At 39.4% G+C, this 19,994-nt stretch overlaps 2 protein-coding genes across 4 annotated transcripts in view; one reads left to right on the top strand and one right to left on the bottom strand.

Annotated features, from left to right (window-relative positions):
* Positions 1-1,781: 1,781 nt before the first annotated feature.
* whamm (WAS protein homolog associated with actin, golgi membranes and microtubules) lies at positions 1,782-14,054 on the bottom strand. 2 transcript variants are annotated; one of them, XM_022746780.1, is made up of 11 exons: positions 13,431-14,054; positions 11,656-11,829; positions 11,341-11,491; positions 10,544-10,713; positions 8,738-8,945; positions 7,026-7,210; positions 6,268-6,354; positions 6,049-6,144; positions 4,283-4,688; positions 3,512-3,654; positions 1,782-3,237 (listed from the first exon to the last, which is right to left on the bottom strand). In XM_022746780.1, exons 1-11 carry the CDS (start codon positions 14,004-14,006, stop codon positions 3,082-3,084), a joined length of 2,352 nt encoding a protein of 783 aa, XP_022602501.1. In that variant the 5' UTR covers positions 14,007-14,054; the 3' UTR covers positions 1,782-3,081. The 2 variants fall into 2 exon arrangements, with proteins under 2 accessions (XP_022602501.1, XP_022602492.1); XM_022746771.1 differs by having other exon boundaries at positions 11,311-11,491.
* A 245-nt stretch (positions 14,055-14,299) lies between these two features.
* fsd2 (fibronectin type III and SPRY domain containing 2) overlaps positions 14,300-19,994 on the top strand; it is a 20,059-nt gene continuing 14,364 nt past the window's right edge. Inside the window, exons 1-6 of one of the 2 annotated variants that reach the window (XM_022748749.1) lie at positions 14,300-14,412; positions 15,101-15,390; positions 15,800-15,895; positions 16,236-16,469; positions 17,149-17,171; positions 17,577-17,698. In XM_022748749.1, coding sequence (XP_022604470.1) covers positions 15,112-15,390; positions 15,800-15,895; positions 16,236-16,469; positions 17,149-17,171; positions 17,577-17,698 — 754 coding nt within the window. In that variant the 5' untranslated portion in view covers positions 14,300-14,412; positions 15,101-15,111. Of the gene's footprint in view, positions 14,413-14,572; positions 14,830-15,100; positions 15,391-15,799; positions 15,896-16,235; positions 16,470-17,148; positions 17,172-17,576; positions 17,699-19,994 lie in introns of those variants that run through there. The other variant, XM_022748745.1, reaches the window with a different exon arrangement.

The following is a 19,994-nucleotide window of genomic DNA, read 5'->3' on the forward strand; positions in this document are numbered from 1 at the left end:
CTAAATAATCTGTTCGTTATTTTCTTTGGTTAATTACTTGTTTAGTCTGTTAAATATAAGAAATCATGAGAGAAGTCACCCAGGCCTGTTTATGATATTTTGAAATGGCTCCTGTCCAACCAACAGCACAGAATCCAAAGATATTTAATTTACAATGCTAATAAAACATTGAAACTGGAGCCCCAGACTGTTTTAGTTGATATGAAATGAGTTCAATGACTGATCAATGACATGATCCATTATCAGAATTGTTGGTGATTAATTCTGAAAACAATATAAGTTATTCGATTATTTAAAAAAAGGTTAGTTGCAGTCCTACTGAATACCTTTGAGGGATTTTTTGACTGTTGCTTGGACAAAACTTGACTCACTTTTAGCATTTTTTTAGCCACGTAACTTGCATAGCTCTGGGTTAGTCGGTCCACCAGTCTGGGCCAGACTAAAATATCTCAACAACTATTATATGGATAGCAATGAAATTTTATTCATTCATATTCTCCAGAGAATGAATCCTACTCACTTTGATGATCCCCTGACTTTTCATCTAGCGCCACCAGCAGGTCAAAATGTTCAAATTTGTCAAATACTTTGGTTTATATCTGCAAAACTAATAACATTCCCTTAGCTGTATTTTGTGTTTAGTACTAATTTGCAAATGTGATCATGCTAACATACTTAACTATGATAGTTAATATGGAAAAAACAACACCTGCTAAACATCACCACGTTAACATTGTCAGTGTGAGCATGTTAGTATGCTGACTTTAGCATTTAGCTTAAAGCAAATGCTTTGGCTTAGTACAGCCTCACAGAGCGGCTAGCATGGTTGAAGACTTTTAGTCTTACCTTTTGCTTTTATTAAATAGTAAACAGTGTGTTTGTTTGACTCTTGTTTGGACAGAAGAAAACTCTTGACTGTGGGCGAGGGATCCCGTCACTTTTCAAATCCGTCATATACTAAATTATGAATTAATTAAATTAAAAATAATAGAAACAATATGAATTATCAATCAAATTCAAATCACTACAGTAGCAGTGTTGCAGCAAAAACATTTCTCTCTCTCTGTCCTCTCCATACTGTTCATCGCTGTCTCTTTAATTCTCTCAGCAAAGCTCATTGTGTGACTGGTGATGAGTGGGCGAGTTGGTGAAACATCATTAAGAGACTATGCTGCTCTGTACATGTGTCTGAGAGAGAGAGAGAGAGAGAGAGAGAGATGGCACTGCAGGCCACTACCACGGAGACTTCCTGTTGCCATAGTAACAAGCTGCGGAATTTCATGTTGACGCTCGATCGGCGGGTTTGTCTCAAGACCTGCGTGTGTGTGACCTGCCTTCCATCTGGATTTCTGAATCACCATCATCTGAATCACCTGGATTTTACCAATGAATTACACCCCAGACAAATGCAGAGTGACAACGGCCCTGCAAACAAGATGATCTCCGAGAGCAGCCACAACCACCTCTGCTAGCAGCTGCTCTCTAAGTACACAGAGCTGAATAAACCCAATCACAACTGGCTGGGGATGTCTGAGCTGTCACTGCAGGAGAGAGATGCGAGAGCGACGCCTGCCAGGATGGATATTACAATATGACTCATCATCATCTGAGCTACAAATCGCCAAAGCACACTCACCGGAGTTCACCGGCACAGGTTGATAAGACTCTTTAGACGGCGTGACTCATTTAAAGAGCGGGGGTTTCATTGTGGCACAGGTGCAGCTAACCTGTGGAGATCAGGGAACAGCATGAGCAAAGAGAAAAGAATAAAAAAAAAAAAAAGCTCTCAGACCAACGAAGTTTGAATGAAAAAGAAATCGCCCACAGTTCATGTTTATGATCTTACATGTCATTACATTTATTATTAAAACACAGCAGTACAAGTGTGTTTCAGCCTCACCCGTCATCAGCCCACAGCTCGTCTGTAACACACTGGAATAAGTTTCATATCTTTGCAGAAAAAGAAGTTTTAAAGAAGTGCAATAATTAGTAATTTCTCCTTGAACCCATGTATTTTGTGCATAATACATTATAACTTTGTCTTTTTGAGAGGTTCAGGTAAGTCAAGTGCTCTGTCACAGGTTCAAAGGTCATAAGTATAAGTATGGAGATTGCCCTAAACAGTAACAATAACCTGTGAGCAAGCTTTTTTCCATCATTAGAAGGACGTAGTTACAAAACATGAATCTAGCATTCATTCTTTGTCAATTCATTTGTTATGGCATCAGAGATGAAGAAATAACAAATCATGTATAAATTGCACTGAAATAAAGCCTAACACATTCACACTTTTCTTACACAAAAAGAAAAAGGACAGGACAGTGCATCAAACGGCCTCTAACACACACAGACATGTAGGCTGTAAATAATTAACACTGCACTTCAGAACATAACTCTTGCTTTGTTTAGTAATAAAACGCAAAAACTACAAAAGTCAATTTGCGGTAGCCCTTAGGGGTAAAGTCAAGTTAGAAAACAGTTGTTCGGTTGTAATTACATTCAAAATAACAGAAGTAGCCGAGTTAAGACTCGGCAATGTGAGACAAATGTGAGAGTTTTTGTGATGGTGGAGTTGTGTAGTGTAGTTGTGTGAGCCTGTGGCACAGGCTTCCCATGCTGTGTGACAGTCTCACAAAAGGCCTTCAGAAATTCAATCATTCACACACTGTACTACAGTGCTATTGCTCAGCTTTTCTCCCTAATGAATGTTGTAGCACAACACCTCCTTCGCTCAGTTTGAGATTTCTGCAAACCAACTGCTAAATCCTGACTCTGCCATTTGCTGGCTAGTTGGATTTAAGCAGTTTTTAATGTATTTCAACGTATCAGGGCTATTTAAAAAACAAATATGATTACTGTGTGACAACTTCAACAACCTGCAATGTTTATGTCAGAAGAGGCGTAATCCTCCCACTGTCAAAGAAGCTTTCTGGTGAAAATTTGGCAGCAACATAAGCTGGATAAAACAGAACAGGGACAATATAAGAGAACAGCTTCATCGGTATATGTGTGTGAGTGTGTGTGTGTGTGTGTGTGTGTGTGTGTGTGTGTGTGTGTGTGTGTGTGAGTGAGTGCGTGTGCTCAGCTGTCCCAGTCTCCACTGTGTGTCTCGTCATCTCCCCTGTCGTCCTCATCAGAGTCGGCTGCCACCTTCTTCATCCTCATCATGGCAGCTTTGATGCTGCGCTCCAGCTCGTTGTCTCCGCTGCTTAGGACCTCTGCACGTGCAGGAACCACCTATAGCACGACATGATAACAGTTTTCATTACAGTTCCATATTAATGAGTTTCTGCAGTGTTCACCAAAGTCAATTTAAGACTTGTTAAGACCTTTTTAAAACCACACAGAATGAAATTCTAAACCTTTTTTCATATGGTTCAAAGAATAACAGAAAACAAACAACAAGGCTTACAGTTACGTCACAGCTGTGTGTAACAATAATTTCTAGTAATTGAATGAATCAGTTAACACGGCCTGGATCCATGTATGGGATTACTGTAGAACATCTCACCTTCTTCAGGGTGACTCCCTGTCGGATGGCGGACATCAGACTGCTCCTCGGGTCAGCAGCAGGGGGCGCTGTTCTGGGAGCGGGGACCTTTCGAAGCTGAATCTGTCCACGCTGCAGTGAGGCCAAAACTTCATCCATTGTTCCTACAGAAATACAACAATAAAGGAAAACAGACACTTTTACGATGATGGAAGAAGCTACATTGGAAGTGAAGAATTGAAATTGTTGTCACTTTTAATATCACTGCTGATGAAGCATCTGAAATTCGTCACTACAAAGCAGACTGCACAGAGCTTTCACCAAGTTCTCACTGGTGCACAATCTCTATTCATTTTTAAAAACAAGCTTCCTCTTGAATGACTTTCATTTCACAAAAGCTCCAAAAACTGAAGTTGTGCTGGACGTTACTGTCTCTCTGGAGCTGAGAGTGTGCATCAGCAGGATCACAACTGAGGTAAAATGCCTCCTCTGGCCTCATGGGGGAAGTTGGGAATTTAGGACAGAACACCATGTACAGGCATGTGCGTGCGCACACACACACGCACACACACACGCACACGCACATGCACATGTACACTCCCTCTCTCTCTCAAAGCACACTGTGGAACAAACAAACATGACCTTCCCAGTAGTCAGACAAATTCACACATCCTACTCCATCTGTATTGAATTTTTTCAAAATAAATGGACATCAAAACGATTTATCCTCTGGTGTCCATTTATTACAGACGCATTAACAGAAGAATTATACTGTATGTGTTTCACTCTCACCTATATTTTGTTTGAGCATGTTCTTGGCTGGGAAAGGAGGGTCCTCTTTTTCACTGAGAGGCATTGGTGTGTCCTCAGAGGAAGCTTGGGGAGTTGGAGGAGGTACAGCAGGGGGGAGTGGTGGAGGTGGTGGTGGTGGTGGTGGAGGGGGCGGAGGAGGAGGTGCAGAAGGGATATTTGTTGTTGGAGGCGGCGGTGGGGAATAGATCTGAACAGGGATGTCTTTAGGCTGCTGTTTCTTGGGTGCTTTGTTGCGTCGGGGTGCAGAACGGACGGAGGGGGGGGGTCCTTCAGAGGAGGGAGAGGGGCCGAGGCTGATGATGGACAGCGGCTGGGAGGGACACGGGACTTCTGAAGGAGACATCCTGGACTGAGGAGTTTTCAGGATGTACTGGCCCTGTCGCTTCTTGAAAAAGATGGTAGAAAAGGGGGTAAAACAGTTTAAGAAATAAGGACGTTATCTCAGGTTCTGAGAGAGACGGCAAAGACACAAGACGATGCCACACAACAGGCTAATGCTCTTCTGTTTTAAATAGGTCTCACAGTGACTTGAGATTTAACTGAAGTGACAGAGGGAATGTGCACAAAAATCTGAAACCATGATGCTGACATGAAGAGAAAATAAATCCTCCCAATCTGCTCGGGTTGGATGATCTTTGAAAACAAGAATTGTTTGTTTGGCAAAAACAATCTCGCCACTGAGTAGCTGTTCTGGACTGAGCTGCTCTGGCTATTTGTAAATCCATTACTGACTTCATTCGTGAAGTTGTTTCTAAGTTCTTAGTAGCTGCTAGCATGTCTCAAATGAGTGATTTCAGTAACACTTTTTTATGGGTCCTGTATTTTCCTGCTAGTTTCCTGGAAACTTTCCTCATAATTTCCTAAATATGAACTGGTATTTAGCTGCAAATTACAAGGGTATTTCCAAGATAGGCTTATGCAATTTGGTACTAATTACAAAGTGTTAGTTGGTACAATTATTATGTACCTTCTCCAGCTCGTTATATTCAAGTTTTTAAAGAAAAACTTAGGAAATTATGCAGCAGGTGAGAACTGACAGTGTCAACATTACATAGCAATTTCAATAGACTCCTCTGTTTACTGCAACACAAGAGTTTGCAGAGGAGAAGATCAGAGCAGAGCAGATAGAAGTGTGGAGTTAAGAACAATACACTTATTGTTCAACTGTAAAATATTCTACCACCAGAACATCTTCATCACAAATCCTTCACATCTAAATTTGGGGGATCGTTATTAAAAATCTTGAGTATTTAACATCAACCGCTTCATCCGAATTAAATCTTGTTTCAACAAGTCTCTAATCCATAAATACCAACACTTGTGCACCAATTAAGGTCCAAAATGCACTTCCTTATGTTATTTTATTCACTGTTGACCAGCTCTGGTGAAGGGGAGTTTTTCCTTGCCACTGTCACCGGGTGCTGCTCATGGGGGAATGTTGGCTCCATGTAAATAACATTATAAAGAGCACAGTCTAGACCTGCTCTATATGAAAATTGCCCTGAGATGACTTCTGTTATGATTTCAAGCCATATAAATAAAATTGAACAGAATTTAATTGAAAGACAGCATGTCCATAACCAGAGCTTCCTGTGATGTTGGGGCCGGGCAGTTAATAACTGAATTTTAATTTTGAAGGGAACTATTGAATTAAGCTGGTATGAAGCAGGAGGCTCTGGGGTTTTATAAACAAAGTTGAAGCTGCAGGGGGGGGGGGCAGACCAGAGACAATGAGAGCGCCTGACCTCTCTGAAGGATCGTAATCTGCTCAGAGTCTTCTCTCGCTCCTGGTCCACCCACAGTTTTCTCCTCTGCTCCTCTTCTTTCCTCTTCTCTCGTTTCTGCAGACAACAGAGGGAGACAGTGAGAGGTATTAGAGAAACAGAATTGGATCCAGTCTCATTTGTGGCTTCTGCCGGTGTCAGAGCATCTCTGTGGGTTGTCTTGTTGCTGTGGCGACGTACCAGGCGGACTTGATGATGCTGGTTGAAGACTTTGGAGCTCTGCTTGGCTGCCAGCTGCTTCTGTTCTTGGGCGTCCATGCACTGATCCTAAAGATACACACAAACATTAATACACGATATATTAACATTATCATATACTATATTACATACTATATAAAAACACAATTACAGTTTGACATGTACACACCATAGTCAGACATTCATGGATGTTTGGACAAATATGTCCTTCAAGGTTCAGAAAAAGTCACTGAAACTGAAAATGAGGAGCAAATAATGTCTCAGTTATTTGCTAGAGCTTTGTTTTTTACTGCAATGCTAAATATTCATGCGTGTGACTCTTGTTCCCTGTGGATTACTGGATGTGATTTGTGGGAGCCACTAACCAGGGGGCTCTTCCCACTTTGCTCTGAGCAATAAAATGTTTGTTTTTTTTTATTTTTTAAATCAGACAAATGAGCATACAGCCAGGGGAAGGAGAAATGCCAATTGCACCAACTGCACTTGAATTACTGTGAGCTAAAAATAAAACAATGTAGTAAAAACGATTGTAAAAAAAAAAAAACTTGCAGCATTTGGAGACATGAAGGGAATAGAGAGTGGGGCAAATGGAACCATCTTCTTTCATTAACATTTCCAACTATTTCCAATCTACTACTCAGATCAATACATTTGTCCTCCAAATGCCACAAAATATAATTTTTAAATGGGGCAGAATGTCTTTTGAAAAAATAATGAATGTCAGTCATACGCGCCCACACCTTTTTGTTACGGAGATAAGCTCGCCGGGCACAGATGTTGCCTCTCTTGGTCTCCAAGGTCTGTAGGCGTCTTTTGAGTTGACTGACGGCCGGAGAGTCTGCTTGTTGGATACCTGTGTGGACCATGCTCTGCAGCTCCTCTGGATCTTCACACACATCATAGTAAACCACCTCCTCCTTCAGTTCTGAAACACAAACGCAGTCGGGTCAGTCTGACACCTGTTCACCAGGAACTCCTCCAACTCATACAGTTATACCTCTACAGTTTCATTGTGCTTCATACAATATTGTGGAAACCAACTTCTCTGTTGTCATCACAAAGTCTCAATTATGAGAGTATGCACTGTGTATCTATATAAAGTATGTAAAGCTTTATGCCAGACAAACAAGCCAAGGAGTTCTGGCACAACAACAATCAAAGTTCACCCTAAACAGAGCACATTATGCCTCAGGTGTCACCCTGATGTCGACCGTAGTTGTCGTGTATATGTTTTTAAGAAATCTGATTATTTCCTGTTTTTTGGTAAACTTTCTTTCCGTCAACAGGAAAACTAGTGTCCTTTACGAAAATGCCCATTGATATACCTTTTATTTACATTATAAACTTTGAAATATGCCATAAACTCAGAGCAGCCTCCTTTCATTCACATACTCTCATCATTTTTTTCTGTCCTCTTGCTTCCTTTACTGGTAGAGGAAACACCTTCCTGCTTTTCGGTTGAGAAAATAAACCTGAAACCAGTCAGTGTCAGGACACACAGAGCCAAAGACACCACACGCAAGTAAATACACAGCATGTACTTACACACAACTTGGAAGCAAACATCCCACGTCCCAGGAGGAGCAATTAGGGAAATATTTCCATGAACAAAATGTTTCCCCAAAGTAAAACCCAAGCACAATACACTAAGTGACCAGAAAAACAAAAAGTACATCATGTAATCCAGTACAGCACTCCTGCAATAAACATGTTGTCATTTCTAATGATAACTGACACTGTGTGAGTAGAATGTCGCATTATATTGCGAGGTGTGTTTAGTAGTAGTGCTTAAATGAGGTGGGCAAAATATTGGAGACACCTTTCAATGAAACCGACGTATCACTGAGTCAACATAAAAAACACATGCATTTTTAAAGGGCCAGTTCACCGAATTAAAATTGAGATTAAAATTAAACACATTTCCCCGCTTACCTCTCTATCAGAGGTTTTCAAACTGGGAGCAGCACCTGTCTGCTTTGCCGTACTTTTTAAGGTGTCAAAATGTGAAAAAATATGGGCTAAAAAAAGGGGACTCAAATTGTGGCTTCGCTGACCTGTCCCTTTTGGTGAGCTAGGATTAATTGCAGGGCTGTATTTTGTTCAAACTTTTCTATTTTAGCAGGCATTCACCGTATTACTGTATTAGTTCAAATACAGTGTTCAGGCAAGGATGGAAATTAGCGGGAGGACCTTATGATTCCAATTACAGTTTCACAGTGTGAGACAACCTTGAACCCTTTCTCTCTGCTCTGCTCTTCACTATTTTGTACTTAAATCTTTTGGTTTTATGATTTATGAATGTTATTACAGAGTTGTTATACGGAGTGCTTTACAACAATTTTGCTCAATGGGTGGTGGTATGTTTCAAACTCCCTCTCTCTCCCTATAAACCAGATGTAGCCTACACATCCACTGTTCAGCTCTGTGCTACTTAAATGCAGTGTAAGTATACCTTTAATCTGCCGTCGCACCGTGTCTATCTGAGCCACCAGCAGCTGCTCCTCATTCTTCAGGACCTCAAACTTGGTGTCGTACAGTTCTAGTTGGGTTTCATAGAACTGCAGCTCCAGCTGGTCCACTGTGTCCTGCTGCTGGCCATCCTCAGACGCAGACCCAGAATCAGCTCTCTGGCTCTGGACTCCGCCAGACAGGCTGCCCAGCTGCAACACAACAACAGAAAAATTCAGGTCAGCCCCATTAAAGCATCATACTGGTGGCTTTGTATAGTACAGTCTCTTACGTACATACTGAGTACATATTGCTGACCATCTTCTAAATCAGACCATATGTTTTGATTTAGCTGCTGTTCTCCATTTGTGTAAGTATGTAGTTAACCTTAACTTGCAGAGACGTTGAGGCTTGATACACTAGTCTCTCAGAAAGATGGCGAGGCTCTCTTCTTTCTGTGGTCAAAGACACCTTGAATGAACTTTACTTAAAGAGTCAGCTGTCCAAGTTTAAGCTATTTAGTGAAAGAATATCCACCACATTATCCTCTACAGTACTTTTCTCATCGTTTGCCTGCTGGGTTTCATTTTTGACACAGCAGCTTGTTAATGTCATACTTTTTGACAGCATACTCAAATTCTGGATGTGGGAGTGTCCTTGAATAAGATAACAAGGATTTTTTTCTTTTTTTTTATAGTCTCAGCTCTTAACTATGTTACTAGGTGAAAAAAATAAAGCTGAGGGTCTGTGATTGATAATATATCGGAAACGAGTATAATCTCCGCAATTTGACTTTCATACTGTGATGAAATGAACTGAAACCAACAGCTACCTGCAAGATAGTGCAGTCATGTTAAGTATACTTGATATGTAGTTAATGATTCAAAGCATGTGTACGTACTTAAATACTTAAAGTTATGTCGAATAGAAACACACACACTGTTTGGATATGACACAAGTGCTGCAGAGATTGAATTAATTTGGGATTACATCCAGCTCATTTCACACATACATAAACACACAATCTAAATGTAAAGGAGTCATGCTGTGACATCTGTAGGAACACCAGCGCACTCGGCAGAGCTACCGAGTTATGGTGCCACAAGAGTCTGAGTAGGTGTAGTTTACTGATCTCATCAGAAACGCTCACACACAGCTGTCTCTGTAAAGGCTCACGTTGATTTCACAGTGGTAGACACTGCCAGCATTCTGAAACCTGATTTTTAAAGAGCTTAATCGGATGAATAATGCAGCCACATGAAGGTGAAGGTGCTGAAGGTGTTCTCTGTTCTCTTCTGAAAAACTCAAACGCACAGCACGACACCCCATAGCAGCAAGTACTTCACTACAGTTTTCCCAAAGTACTGTGATCCTAACATTACAAATATGGTCCCCCTGTAGTCACTGATGTGCATGCAGCTCGCACGTTTTGAGTATGCATAGACACACAGACACACTCACTTATCTATGCATGCAGGTTTTGGGGGTGTATCAAGGGGATTCTCTATGTTTTTAGAGAGGCTTTATAAATAGATCAAAGGACTTTAGATTCACATCAGACTGGAATACCAAGTGAAAGACACATGAGGGCAAGCAGGCACTGTGCCACATCTCTTCAAACTTACAACCAGTACAAAAGCAGTGCTGGCCTTGGCACTGGAAATACAGATCTAAATGACAGCTAAAGCCTTTGACAGCCTTATAACTGTGTCACAGTCCAATAAAACATTATGGAATATGCTGACTGATTACAGAACCACTAGAAAAACCACTGCTGCATGTGTTGTTCAAAGAACTGTAAGACACACACCCTCTCTCTGATGCTGTCTTTCTTGCGGTTGAGGCACATCTCTGTAGCTCTCATGTGCTGCAGGGTTTCTTTGGCCAATAAGAAGCGTAGTTTCTCCAGCCGGGGAGCTGCAGACGCCCAGGCAGCCGGTCCAAAGCGACACTTATCCTCCTCCATCTGCTTTAACATACCTGGACGTTTATGTACACAAGTGTCTGTTATGTATGTCTGCATCACACAAAAAGCACATTCAGTATACTGTATATTACCATGAAAGAAAAAGAAAAAAGAAATTTGATTTTAAAAGTAAACCACTGATCAATACTGCCAATACTTTACAAAGTTAGATGTAATCGGTTTGTGTTGTTCAAGGCATTTCAGGAGCTGCTGTGAGTGTTGTGATATATATTTGCTATTTTCCTTAAACCTATATAGACATAACTACATTTGCCAACCAAATAGTTTGTGGACTTCATCTTGGAAATACAAATTACCCAAATTAAAGGTGGCTGCCTAAAAATTAAGATTTTTGATTCAATCTAAATGTAGGAGGGGCAGTAAAATACTTATTTAGTTCATCTTAGTTCATTTTCAACAATTTACTGTCTGTGTCTCAAAATAACAATGTGTATTGTATTTGGACTTTTTCATTATTTGAATGTTAGATGACATATATCATCAATATGTTGCTTGTATGCAGTTCCAATGCAGCTTGTGACCTACAGCAGTTCTTGTCCCCTGTGTGCAGAGAAATGACTCATAAAAGTCATTAATTAAGTCATCCATACGCAAATAAGCAGCAACACAGCAACTTATACCAGCCAGAGCCTTTGAAGTCTGCGTAAAGTAGGTGACAGTGATGTCCTGAATTGAGGCGACTGCATCTTCTGCTTTCATTCTCCACTCCTCCGCCTCCTTCTCCAGAGCTGCAATTCTCTTAGGACCCAAGTCCTCAAACTCCAAAGACTTCTGCAGGGAGCAAAAACAGTGGACAATTATTTTCTTACAGATACTTAACCCACATACATATTTACATATATATATATACATATCAGCTTTTAGTCAATTTTAATTTAGTTTAGTTTAGGTAGAGGACATCCTAAAAAAGCAGCTAAATATATGGCTGTATTTACCAGGATCTCCATCTTGTAGAGGCAGGCCAGCTCTCTCATGTCCCTGAAAGGCTGCAGCAGATACTGGAAGAAGGTGGTGGCCACAGTGACCAGGTCTTGGTAGGACTCGTCTTCTTCCTCATAGATGCTGAGTAGCACAACCATTCGGTCTGCGCTGCCATGACTCTGCAGCAGCTGTAAACATGAAGGACATAAACACTATTATATGCTCTCGTCTTTCAGATTAACTGGACAAAAACAAACCTTTCAACAGGGAGCTGTTTTTAATCATATCTGTGCACACTAATATAGCAATAAATATTAGTCCTTTCAGTATACAACGTTCATAACCAGGCGGGCTGAAGGTTGACTGGTGAAGCCAGAGATTAGTGGTTCAGTACCAGTTGATACCTGGAGTCATTTCTCTGACACTCGCCACTGAAGTCAAACACGTTTTCCTCCTCAAATCTGGTATTAACAAACCATTTGACACCTTTACACCACAGACCTTGTCTGCACCTAGGTCATCTTGATCAATAAATGAAATGCTGTCAGGTAGAGGGGAGAATGGGGTTGGTTGAAGTAGGTAATAATAGACATAGTGACTGTACAATATGACTCCTGAAGGTTCTTGTTACATTTCTGTGTTCAAATAACTTCAATTCATATAAATGTCAAACGGCTGGCAAAGCTCACTGACTGAAAAACAAACATCAGTCCTGTTAGTGTTGCAACATCTAGAGCATTTATACAGCAAGGCTTTGCTGTGTCATTGTAGGCCCGTTTTCAGACTTGTAACACCACTGTGTGGTGCTAGTCCTGCATGGTAACATTCAAAAGCTTACAGGTTTCCCAAGCTTTACTAAATCCGCAATCCCTTTGTCTTTTACTCAAGTGAAACATTCCTTCTTATATAATATATATTTTTGGGGGCATCAAAGATTGTCTTGTCAGCTGTGGTGCACACAGGCAAGAGGTTTAGAAGAAGGCAGGAGCAGTTCAAACTATGCTGACATTAGTAAAGCACTGTTCAAGATCATACACCTCTTCTTCTATGAGCAAAACAAACACCAGCATTAACTTGTATTGCGTCATCATTAATAATAATTCAGCAGTACAGTATGAATTGTAAAAACACAGCTAAACAAATGCAGTCTCCGATTTAGTGTTATTTGAAACTGTCAGTGGAAGAAGTACCATTTACTTAAGTGCAGAAATATTCAGTTACAAATAATAGTCCTGCATTCAAAAAGTACAAAAGTATTAGCATCAAAATATAAAGTACCAAAAGTAAGTAAAAGTACTAATGATGCAGAGTAAGATTGTAAGATTATTATTGACGCATTAATGTGTAAGCATCACTTTAATGACACAGCTGGTAAAGGTGGAGCTAATTTTAACTGCTTTAAATACTGCTGGGTAGCTTAATCTATAATAATAGGCCTACGTCATGACTTTATTCTCTGTTATATTTTGTATTAATAATCTGAATCTGTAAATTGGCTTGCAGCAATGGCTGTCATATAAATGTGGCAGAGTTAAAGTACAATATTTGCATTTAAAATGTAATGGAGTATAAGTATAAAGTAATATAAAATGGAAATACTCTAGCAAATTACAAGGTTCACAAAACAGTACTTTAGTACAGGACTTGCATAAATGTACTTAGTTATTTTCCACCACTGCACTGATATTATCAAGATGTAATAAAGTGGCTGAGGATTTAAATACCCGTGGTCCCTCAACACAACCACACTGATGTGACAGCTCATTTGATCCCGCCCACACCCCCTCACCTGTCGCAGGTGTCCCTTGGCCCTAGACATCTCCTCCTGCATGGTCTTCCTCTTGAACTCCTGCAGATTTTCAAAGTATTCCTCAACATCCCGCTCATCCTGGGTGAATAACGTATCGAGAACAATTTTCCGTCCACAGATATCAATGGCTGTGCTGAAATATTTTTCCAGTTTCCTACACGGTGAATCAAAATCCCTGTCATCGTCGTCTTCGGCACCCGACCGCCGATTCAGAAAGAGCAAGTCCCAAATGTTGCCCTCTTCAAACTCTGACAAATCTGGGAAACAGGCTCCCAGGACGTCTGCCACACATGAAAACTGTTGATGGATGTGTTTCAGATCGCTCACGGAGAAGAGTCCAGCCCAGCTCATCGGAGGGTCGCCGACGACAACTTCGGCTTTGCGTTTCTGTCGTTGTAACGTCCGATTATGGCAGGTGACAGCGAATTTACACTCGATGACATTCCACTGTACGATAAAGCCCAGCTTAAACGTCTCCGTTTCTTCAAATATGTTGCTTTTAACGGCCACCCAGCCCTCCAGACTATCCAAGCGCTCATAATCTACGTTATTCATCTTAAAAAGAGCTGTTTCACTTTGGCCTCTGAGAAGCTGCTGGCTCTGTTTACAACGTCCGCCATTTGTGTGACGCAAGATGCTTTCAGGTGCCTCAAAAATATTGGGAATTATCTTTAAATCCAACGTTAAAGAATAAAATCTAAAGTTAATTGAAGTTGGTATGACAGTTATTGAAAATACAGTCGATAGAGAAGAGAAGACGAAAGCCATGTAGCTTTGTAAACATTACTTGGCCTAGAAATCCATCTTAACACCACTACTAGTATTGATAGCACGCAATTTCTCCCCAGTAACCTTCCTGTCAGTGCGCAGCAGGACAGCGTTGCTTGATTTATACGTCAAAGCAACAGTTCCAAAAAACTACCCGCTTTCAACTTTGATGACAGGGGTACTAAAAGAGCAGGTGAGTTCACAATTTAAATTATAGAGTTTGAATGACCGAGAGGGGAGTTTACGAGGAGCGTTGAAAGCACCATCAGGGCATTGTGTTCAACTTTAACCTTTGAATCACATGTTCGGGGATTTCCAGCTCTTTATATCAAAGAAATTAACAAACTGGCTCTAATTACAAGGGTTTTTATGATGTTTAAAAGAACTCAGGCCTCTAACTAGTCTAACTTGTCAAACTGTATGGTTTGTTCAGTAAATAACTAATTTCCTGCAGGCATGTTTGACATGCCTCTGACATTTGAGCTGAGTCCAATCTATTTTTGTCACAGCGTCTGGGTGAGGGTTGGACTGCTTACAGAGTTGACTTGTCGGACAGCACTGTTGGCCTGATATGGTTGTTTAGACCAAACAGGATTATTGAATTATCCAGGTAAATTTGATCTCAGTTACTTGTCACTATCAATAATTTGATTAATTGCTTGTTCTGCACAGGCAAGTTGCTTGGTTCAGAGCGTAGTTTTTTTTTTTTTTTAAGAGTTCTCACATGCTGTTGTGTTCATTTTGTTTAGACATTATTTGATGCAGGGTTTTTAGAATATTCTAAGTGGTTGATTCTGTTTAGTTTAGAGTAAATAATGTTGAATTAGACTGATCTTGTATAAGAAATCATAAATGAGTTGTGAAGCTCTGTCCTCCCCCAGTCACTCTCCTCATGGACCTGTATGAGATCAGAGGAGGCAGACTGGATGTGATTACAGAAGAAGCTGAGCACCAAGACTTAAGCAGAGAGTCGAACACCATGGAGCCCTACAAGGTGGCTTCAGCCAGAGGAGGAAGGGCTACCCGAGACATTTCCACCTTGCAGAGGTTCTCTGTCGGCACCAACGAGTCCCTTCGCTTTGAGCCCTGTGAGGACAGCCCTCCTTCTCCCACTGGGGCAGAAGATGGACTTGATGATGATGATGATGTGTTTAGAGAGGGAGAAACCGAGGTGGGGACTCTAACATAGCTTTGGCCCTTGATGTACCAATTAAATATTTGATATTTTCTGATTTTATTTGACCTCTGTTAAACCAAAATTGATTCTTGTGAGGATCAGTGAAAAAGCAATCCATTAATAACACTTAAAAACTGTGGACTAGAGATATTCTTTGTAGTGAAAATTAAATAATTTGCGTGTATATACTATAAAATAAATGAACCATATATATATAATTCCCACCCAATATATAGATAATAAAGCCCTACAATTTATATATATATATATGTATATATTTTACCAAACCACAGACACCACAGACATGAGCAGAAAGACCTGACAGAACATGCTGAAAAATAGTGTGTTTCTGGTTTGTATTAAAAAGAGAAAGGCTACAATTGTGACTCACTGTTGTTTTCAGAGTGAGATTGTCATGACCAGGAATCACCTGCAAGGGAAGGTTGCTGAGATGGAGAACTTTGCAGGTCATCTGGAGGAAATCTTTCTCACTGTGGAGGTAAATATAACACTCCAAGTCTTTCAGTTTAGTGAAACAGATTGTTGTAATGTGTTTTGACATTGATTTATTATTTTATGGCTATTTGAGCATTTGGGAATATAACTTTTTATTGTTATTTTGTTTTATAGAGCTTGAAGACAGAAATAAAGTTCACAATGCCAGATTTTATATTTCAAACTGTAAAGTGTTGAACTAAAGAAACAAACATGTCCATTTCATTCATCACCTCCCTTGATCTAACATCCAGTCCTCATTTTTCTTTTCTTATTTTGTTTAACACATAACAAATGTCTAAATCTCTAACTGTGCAACTATGATCATATAAATGTATGTACAGGAGAACTTTGGCCGTCGGGAGCAACATTTGGAGCAGCACTACAACGATGTGCTGCAGACGCTGTCTCAGCGATATGACGAGAGGGCAGCTGGGCTGGAGGAGGAGAAGAAGAGCAAGCTGGAAGCTCTGTACAGACAGCTGCTGGCATGTGGTCAGGCGCTGGATGCCTCCAAGGAGCTCATTGAGACAGCCCAGGAGATCTACCGCAGCCGGGACAAAAGGCTTTTCCTGAAGGTGTGTGTGTGTGTGTGTGTGTGTGTGTGTGTGTGTGTGTGTGTGTGTGTGTGTGTGTGTGTGTGTGTGTGTGTGTGTGTGTGTGTGTTTGTTTGTGTTTGTGTGTGTGTGAGTGAGTGTGCAAATTTGGCAGAAATGTCCATTTGGAGTCGAAGATGAACTTATTAGATTTGGTGGACAAAGGTCAAGGTCATTGTGACCTCACAAAGCTTATGTTTGGCCTCTTGAATGGTATATCTCAGTAACGCCTTGAGGGAATTTCTTCAGACTTGGCACAAACATTCACTTGGACTCAAGGATGAACTGATTAGAATTTTGGCCATAACTCACAATTCATATGCTGATTATGACACAATTTAACACAAACGGCTAATAGGATAAAATGATGAAGCTATGACGTTTTATATCCAAATGGTCAAAGATCAATTTCACAGTGACATCATAATCTTCTGCAAAAACACTTCTGGCTATTATTAAACACCTTAACTCTGGAAGGGGAGATATTGACTATTAATTCAACTTGGCTGGTTGGTGGAAGCATATGACCGTGAGGCAGTAATTCTACTGTTATATTTCTGCTGTAGAATAAAGCATGACTTGTGGATATGAGGTATTGATTAGAATTTCTACATTTATTTACTGTGTTGTTCAGTTGCTTTCTCTGACCTTTTGTTGACAGACAGTAATGCCCGCCATTAAAAGGTGATTATGATGCTGCTCAGTGAGTAGAGGTGTGACACTGCATTGTGATTTCGAAAGACTAACCAGACTAATGTTATAGTAGACTGATTTTCAACTAAAAGTAAATTCTTGGCTTTGCAAAAAGTAGTTTGACAAGTCCACTTACTAGCTTTTTGCAGAGTATTGAGATAGCTTAGTTTCCATGATATGGGGATAGTCGGTCTTGATGACAACCGAGAAATTTCCATCCACTGCAGAAGTGGATGAAAGTTTGAAAGCTCAAGGAAAAGCTAGTAAGAGGATCTTAAGTTTTTGAATTGAATGATCTGAACTGATCCAGATGAATGGCATGACACAAGTTTCTTTAACTTTATGTTAAATCTCAGTATTCAGAGCTCTTTTTTTTTTTTTTTTGTACCACACCAGGATCGAGGAGTTTGCCAAAGAGGAGCCTGACCTCAAGTTGTCTACACATCTTGAGTTGAACACACCACTCGCTGACCTGTCGGATGTGAAAACCATGATGGACTCCATCAATGTTGTTCCAGGTTTGATTCACAAAGAGATAAAGGTTAATGTTCTTGTCAATATCTGCACAGTTTCCTTTGACAAATTGTGCTCATGAACACCTTAGACTGTCTATAATATGGAGGTAGATTTGTTTCAATATTTGTGTGAACGGATTGACAATCCATGCGTAAATTTGTAATCTCTAAAATCCACAAATACAAAAAATTAATTTGCAAATTCACTGAATATCCTGCAAATATAAAACAGATTTGCAAATACACAAATTCCATGAATAAAGAAAATGATCTGTGCATACATTTAATTAATTTACAAATAAACTAAAAGCATTTATGAATATCTTCCTAACATTTCCTTAACAACTTTCAAACAGACATTTGTGAATCAATTTTCTATTTGTGAAGCGAAAAAGCATTTGTGGATCTCAATTCTACGCTTGTGGATTTCAATTTTACACACACAGAATTTTGAAACAAACTTTCCGACAGTCTGAACCAAAATCGACTTGTAACACTCAGCCACTTTCGGAAAATCATCTGCTGATGACGCCATATCTGCTTTTCAAAGTAAGAGCACATTGTCCTCTATGTGTTGTTTTTTCCCCGAATAATCGGTGACAAGTAACGTGCACTACGTTAATGATTGTAAGATATGAAGTGACAGCTTAAGGTCTTTAATAGATTTTTTAATATGTAGGCTAAGCTAACATTAACTACAAAAACAGCACCTGTTCCCATGGCGATAGTAAACATTCATCTAATGGAATGAGGGAATGAAAGGAGGGTGTTTGAATTTTTACATTATGATGATTATGAAGATACATTGTAAACAGACCACATTTCATAACCATCTAACTTGTAAAGAGATAACTGGTGTCATTTCTTTACCATTGAGTTCATTTGCTGTACATTGCTCAGTCCATTTGCTGTTTACATCGTAATTGGTATTTTCTACATGTAGGCTATACTCAGTTGCCAGTTATCGCCATTAGTCCTGTGCAGTCAGTAGACCAGCCAACTTGTCTCTTACAGATGGTAATAGCAAGGCCGGCCCAAGGCATTGAAGGATTGGTAACTATCCAATTGCCTATACTATGACAGTTTTTGACATTTTCATGCCATACTTTACTATGACATTTTTTGATGTTTCAATGCTTTACTATCCTATGACATATTTATGCCTTACTGAAAAAATGATATCTTGTGACAGAAAGATGAAAAACACCACACAATCAGACTGAGAAGTAACAACAACTCGGTATCTGACACATATATGCAGTCATACATCATTTATATTCTAAAATCAAAGTTATTTGCATGTAAAACAATTGATACAATACGTTATTCTATGCCCTACTACACTATGACATTTTTTAACGTTTTAATGGTTTACTATACTATGACATTTTTATGCCTTACTATACTATGAAGTTTTTATGTCTTACCATACAATGACGTTTTTTGACATTTTTATGCCTTACTATACTATGATATTTTTTTACTTTTTTATGCCTTAACATACTATATTTTTTGACATTTTTATGCCTTACTATACTATGACGTTTTTATGCCTTACTATACTATGACATTTTTTGACATTTTTATGCCTTACTATACTATGACATTTTTTGACCTTTTTATGCCTTACTATACTATGACATTTTTTGACATTTTAATGCCCTACTATACGATGATGTTTTTATGCCTTACATGCCTATGACATTGTTTGACAATTTCATGGCTTACTATACTATGACATTTTTTGGCATTTTAATGCCTTACTATACTATGACATTTTTTGACATTTCAATGCCTTACTATATTATGACATTTTGTGACGTTTTTATGCCTTACTATACTATGACGTTTTTACGCCTTACTATACTATGACATTTTTTGATGTTTTTATGCCTTACTATACTATGACATTTTTTGACATTTTAATGCCTTACTATACTATGATGTTTTTATGCCTTACTATACTATGACATTTTTTGACGTTTTTATGCCTTACTATACTATGATGTTTTTATGCCTTGCTATACTATGACATTTTTGACGTTTTTATGCCTGACTATACTATGACATTTTTTGACATTTTAATGCCTTACTATACTATGATGTTTTTATGTCTTACTATACTGTGACATTTTTTGACGTTTTTATGCCTTACTATACTATGACATTTTTTGACCTTTTTATGCCTTACTATACTATGACATTTTTTGACATTTTAATGCCTTACTATACTATGATGTTTTTATGCCTTACTATACTATGACATTTTTTGACGTTTTTATGCCTTACTATACTATGA

Source organism: Seriola dumerili, unplaced genomic scaffold, assembly GCF_002260705.1.
Source record: "Seriola dumerili isolate Sdu_G_001 unplaced genomic scaffold, Sdu_1.0 BDQW01000011.1, whole genome shotgun sequence".
In the NCBI taxonomy this organism is placed as follows: Eukaryota; Metazoa; Chordata; class Actinopteri; order Carangiformes; family Carangidae; genus Seriola; species Seriola dumerili.

What these genes read in the sequence shown, in the direction of transcription:
- whamm (XM_022746771.1), bottom strand. Translation starts at nt 14,006, where the DNA reads ATGAATAACGTAGATTATGAGCGCTTGGATAGTCTGGAGGGCTGGGTG. An exon ending in CTTATCTCCGTAACAAAAAG is followed by an intron (nt 6,355 to 7,025) that starts GTGTGGGCGCGT and finishes GTGTATCTTTAG; the next exon opens with GATCAGTGCATGGACGCCCA. An exon ending in CATGCTCAAACAAAATATAG is followed by an intron (nt 3,655 to 4,282) that starts GTGAGAGTGAAA and finishes GTATTTCTGTAG; the next exon opens with GAACAATGGATGAAGTTTTG.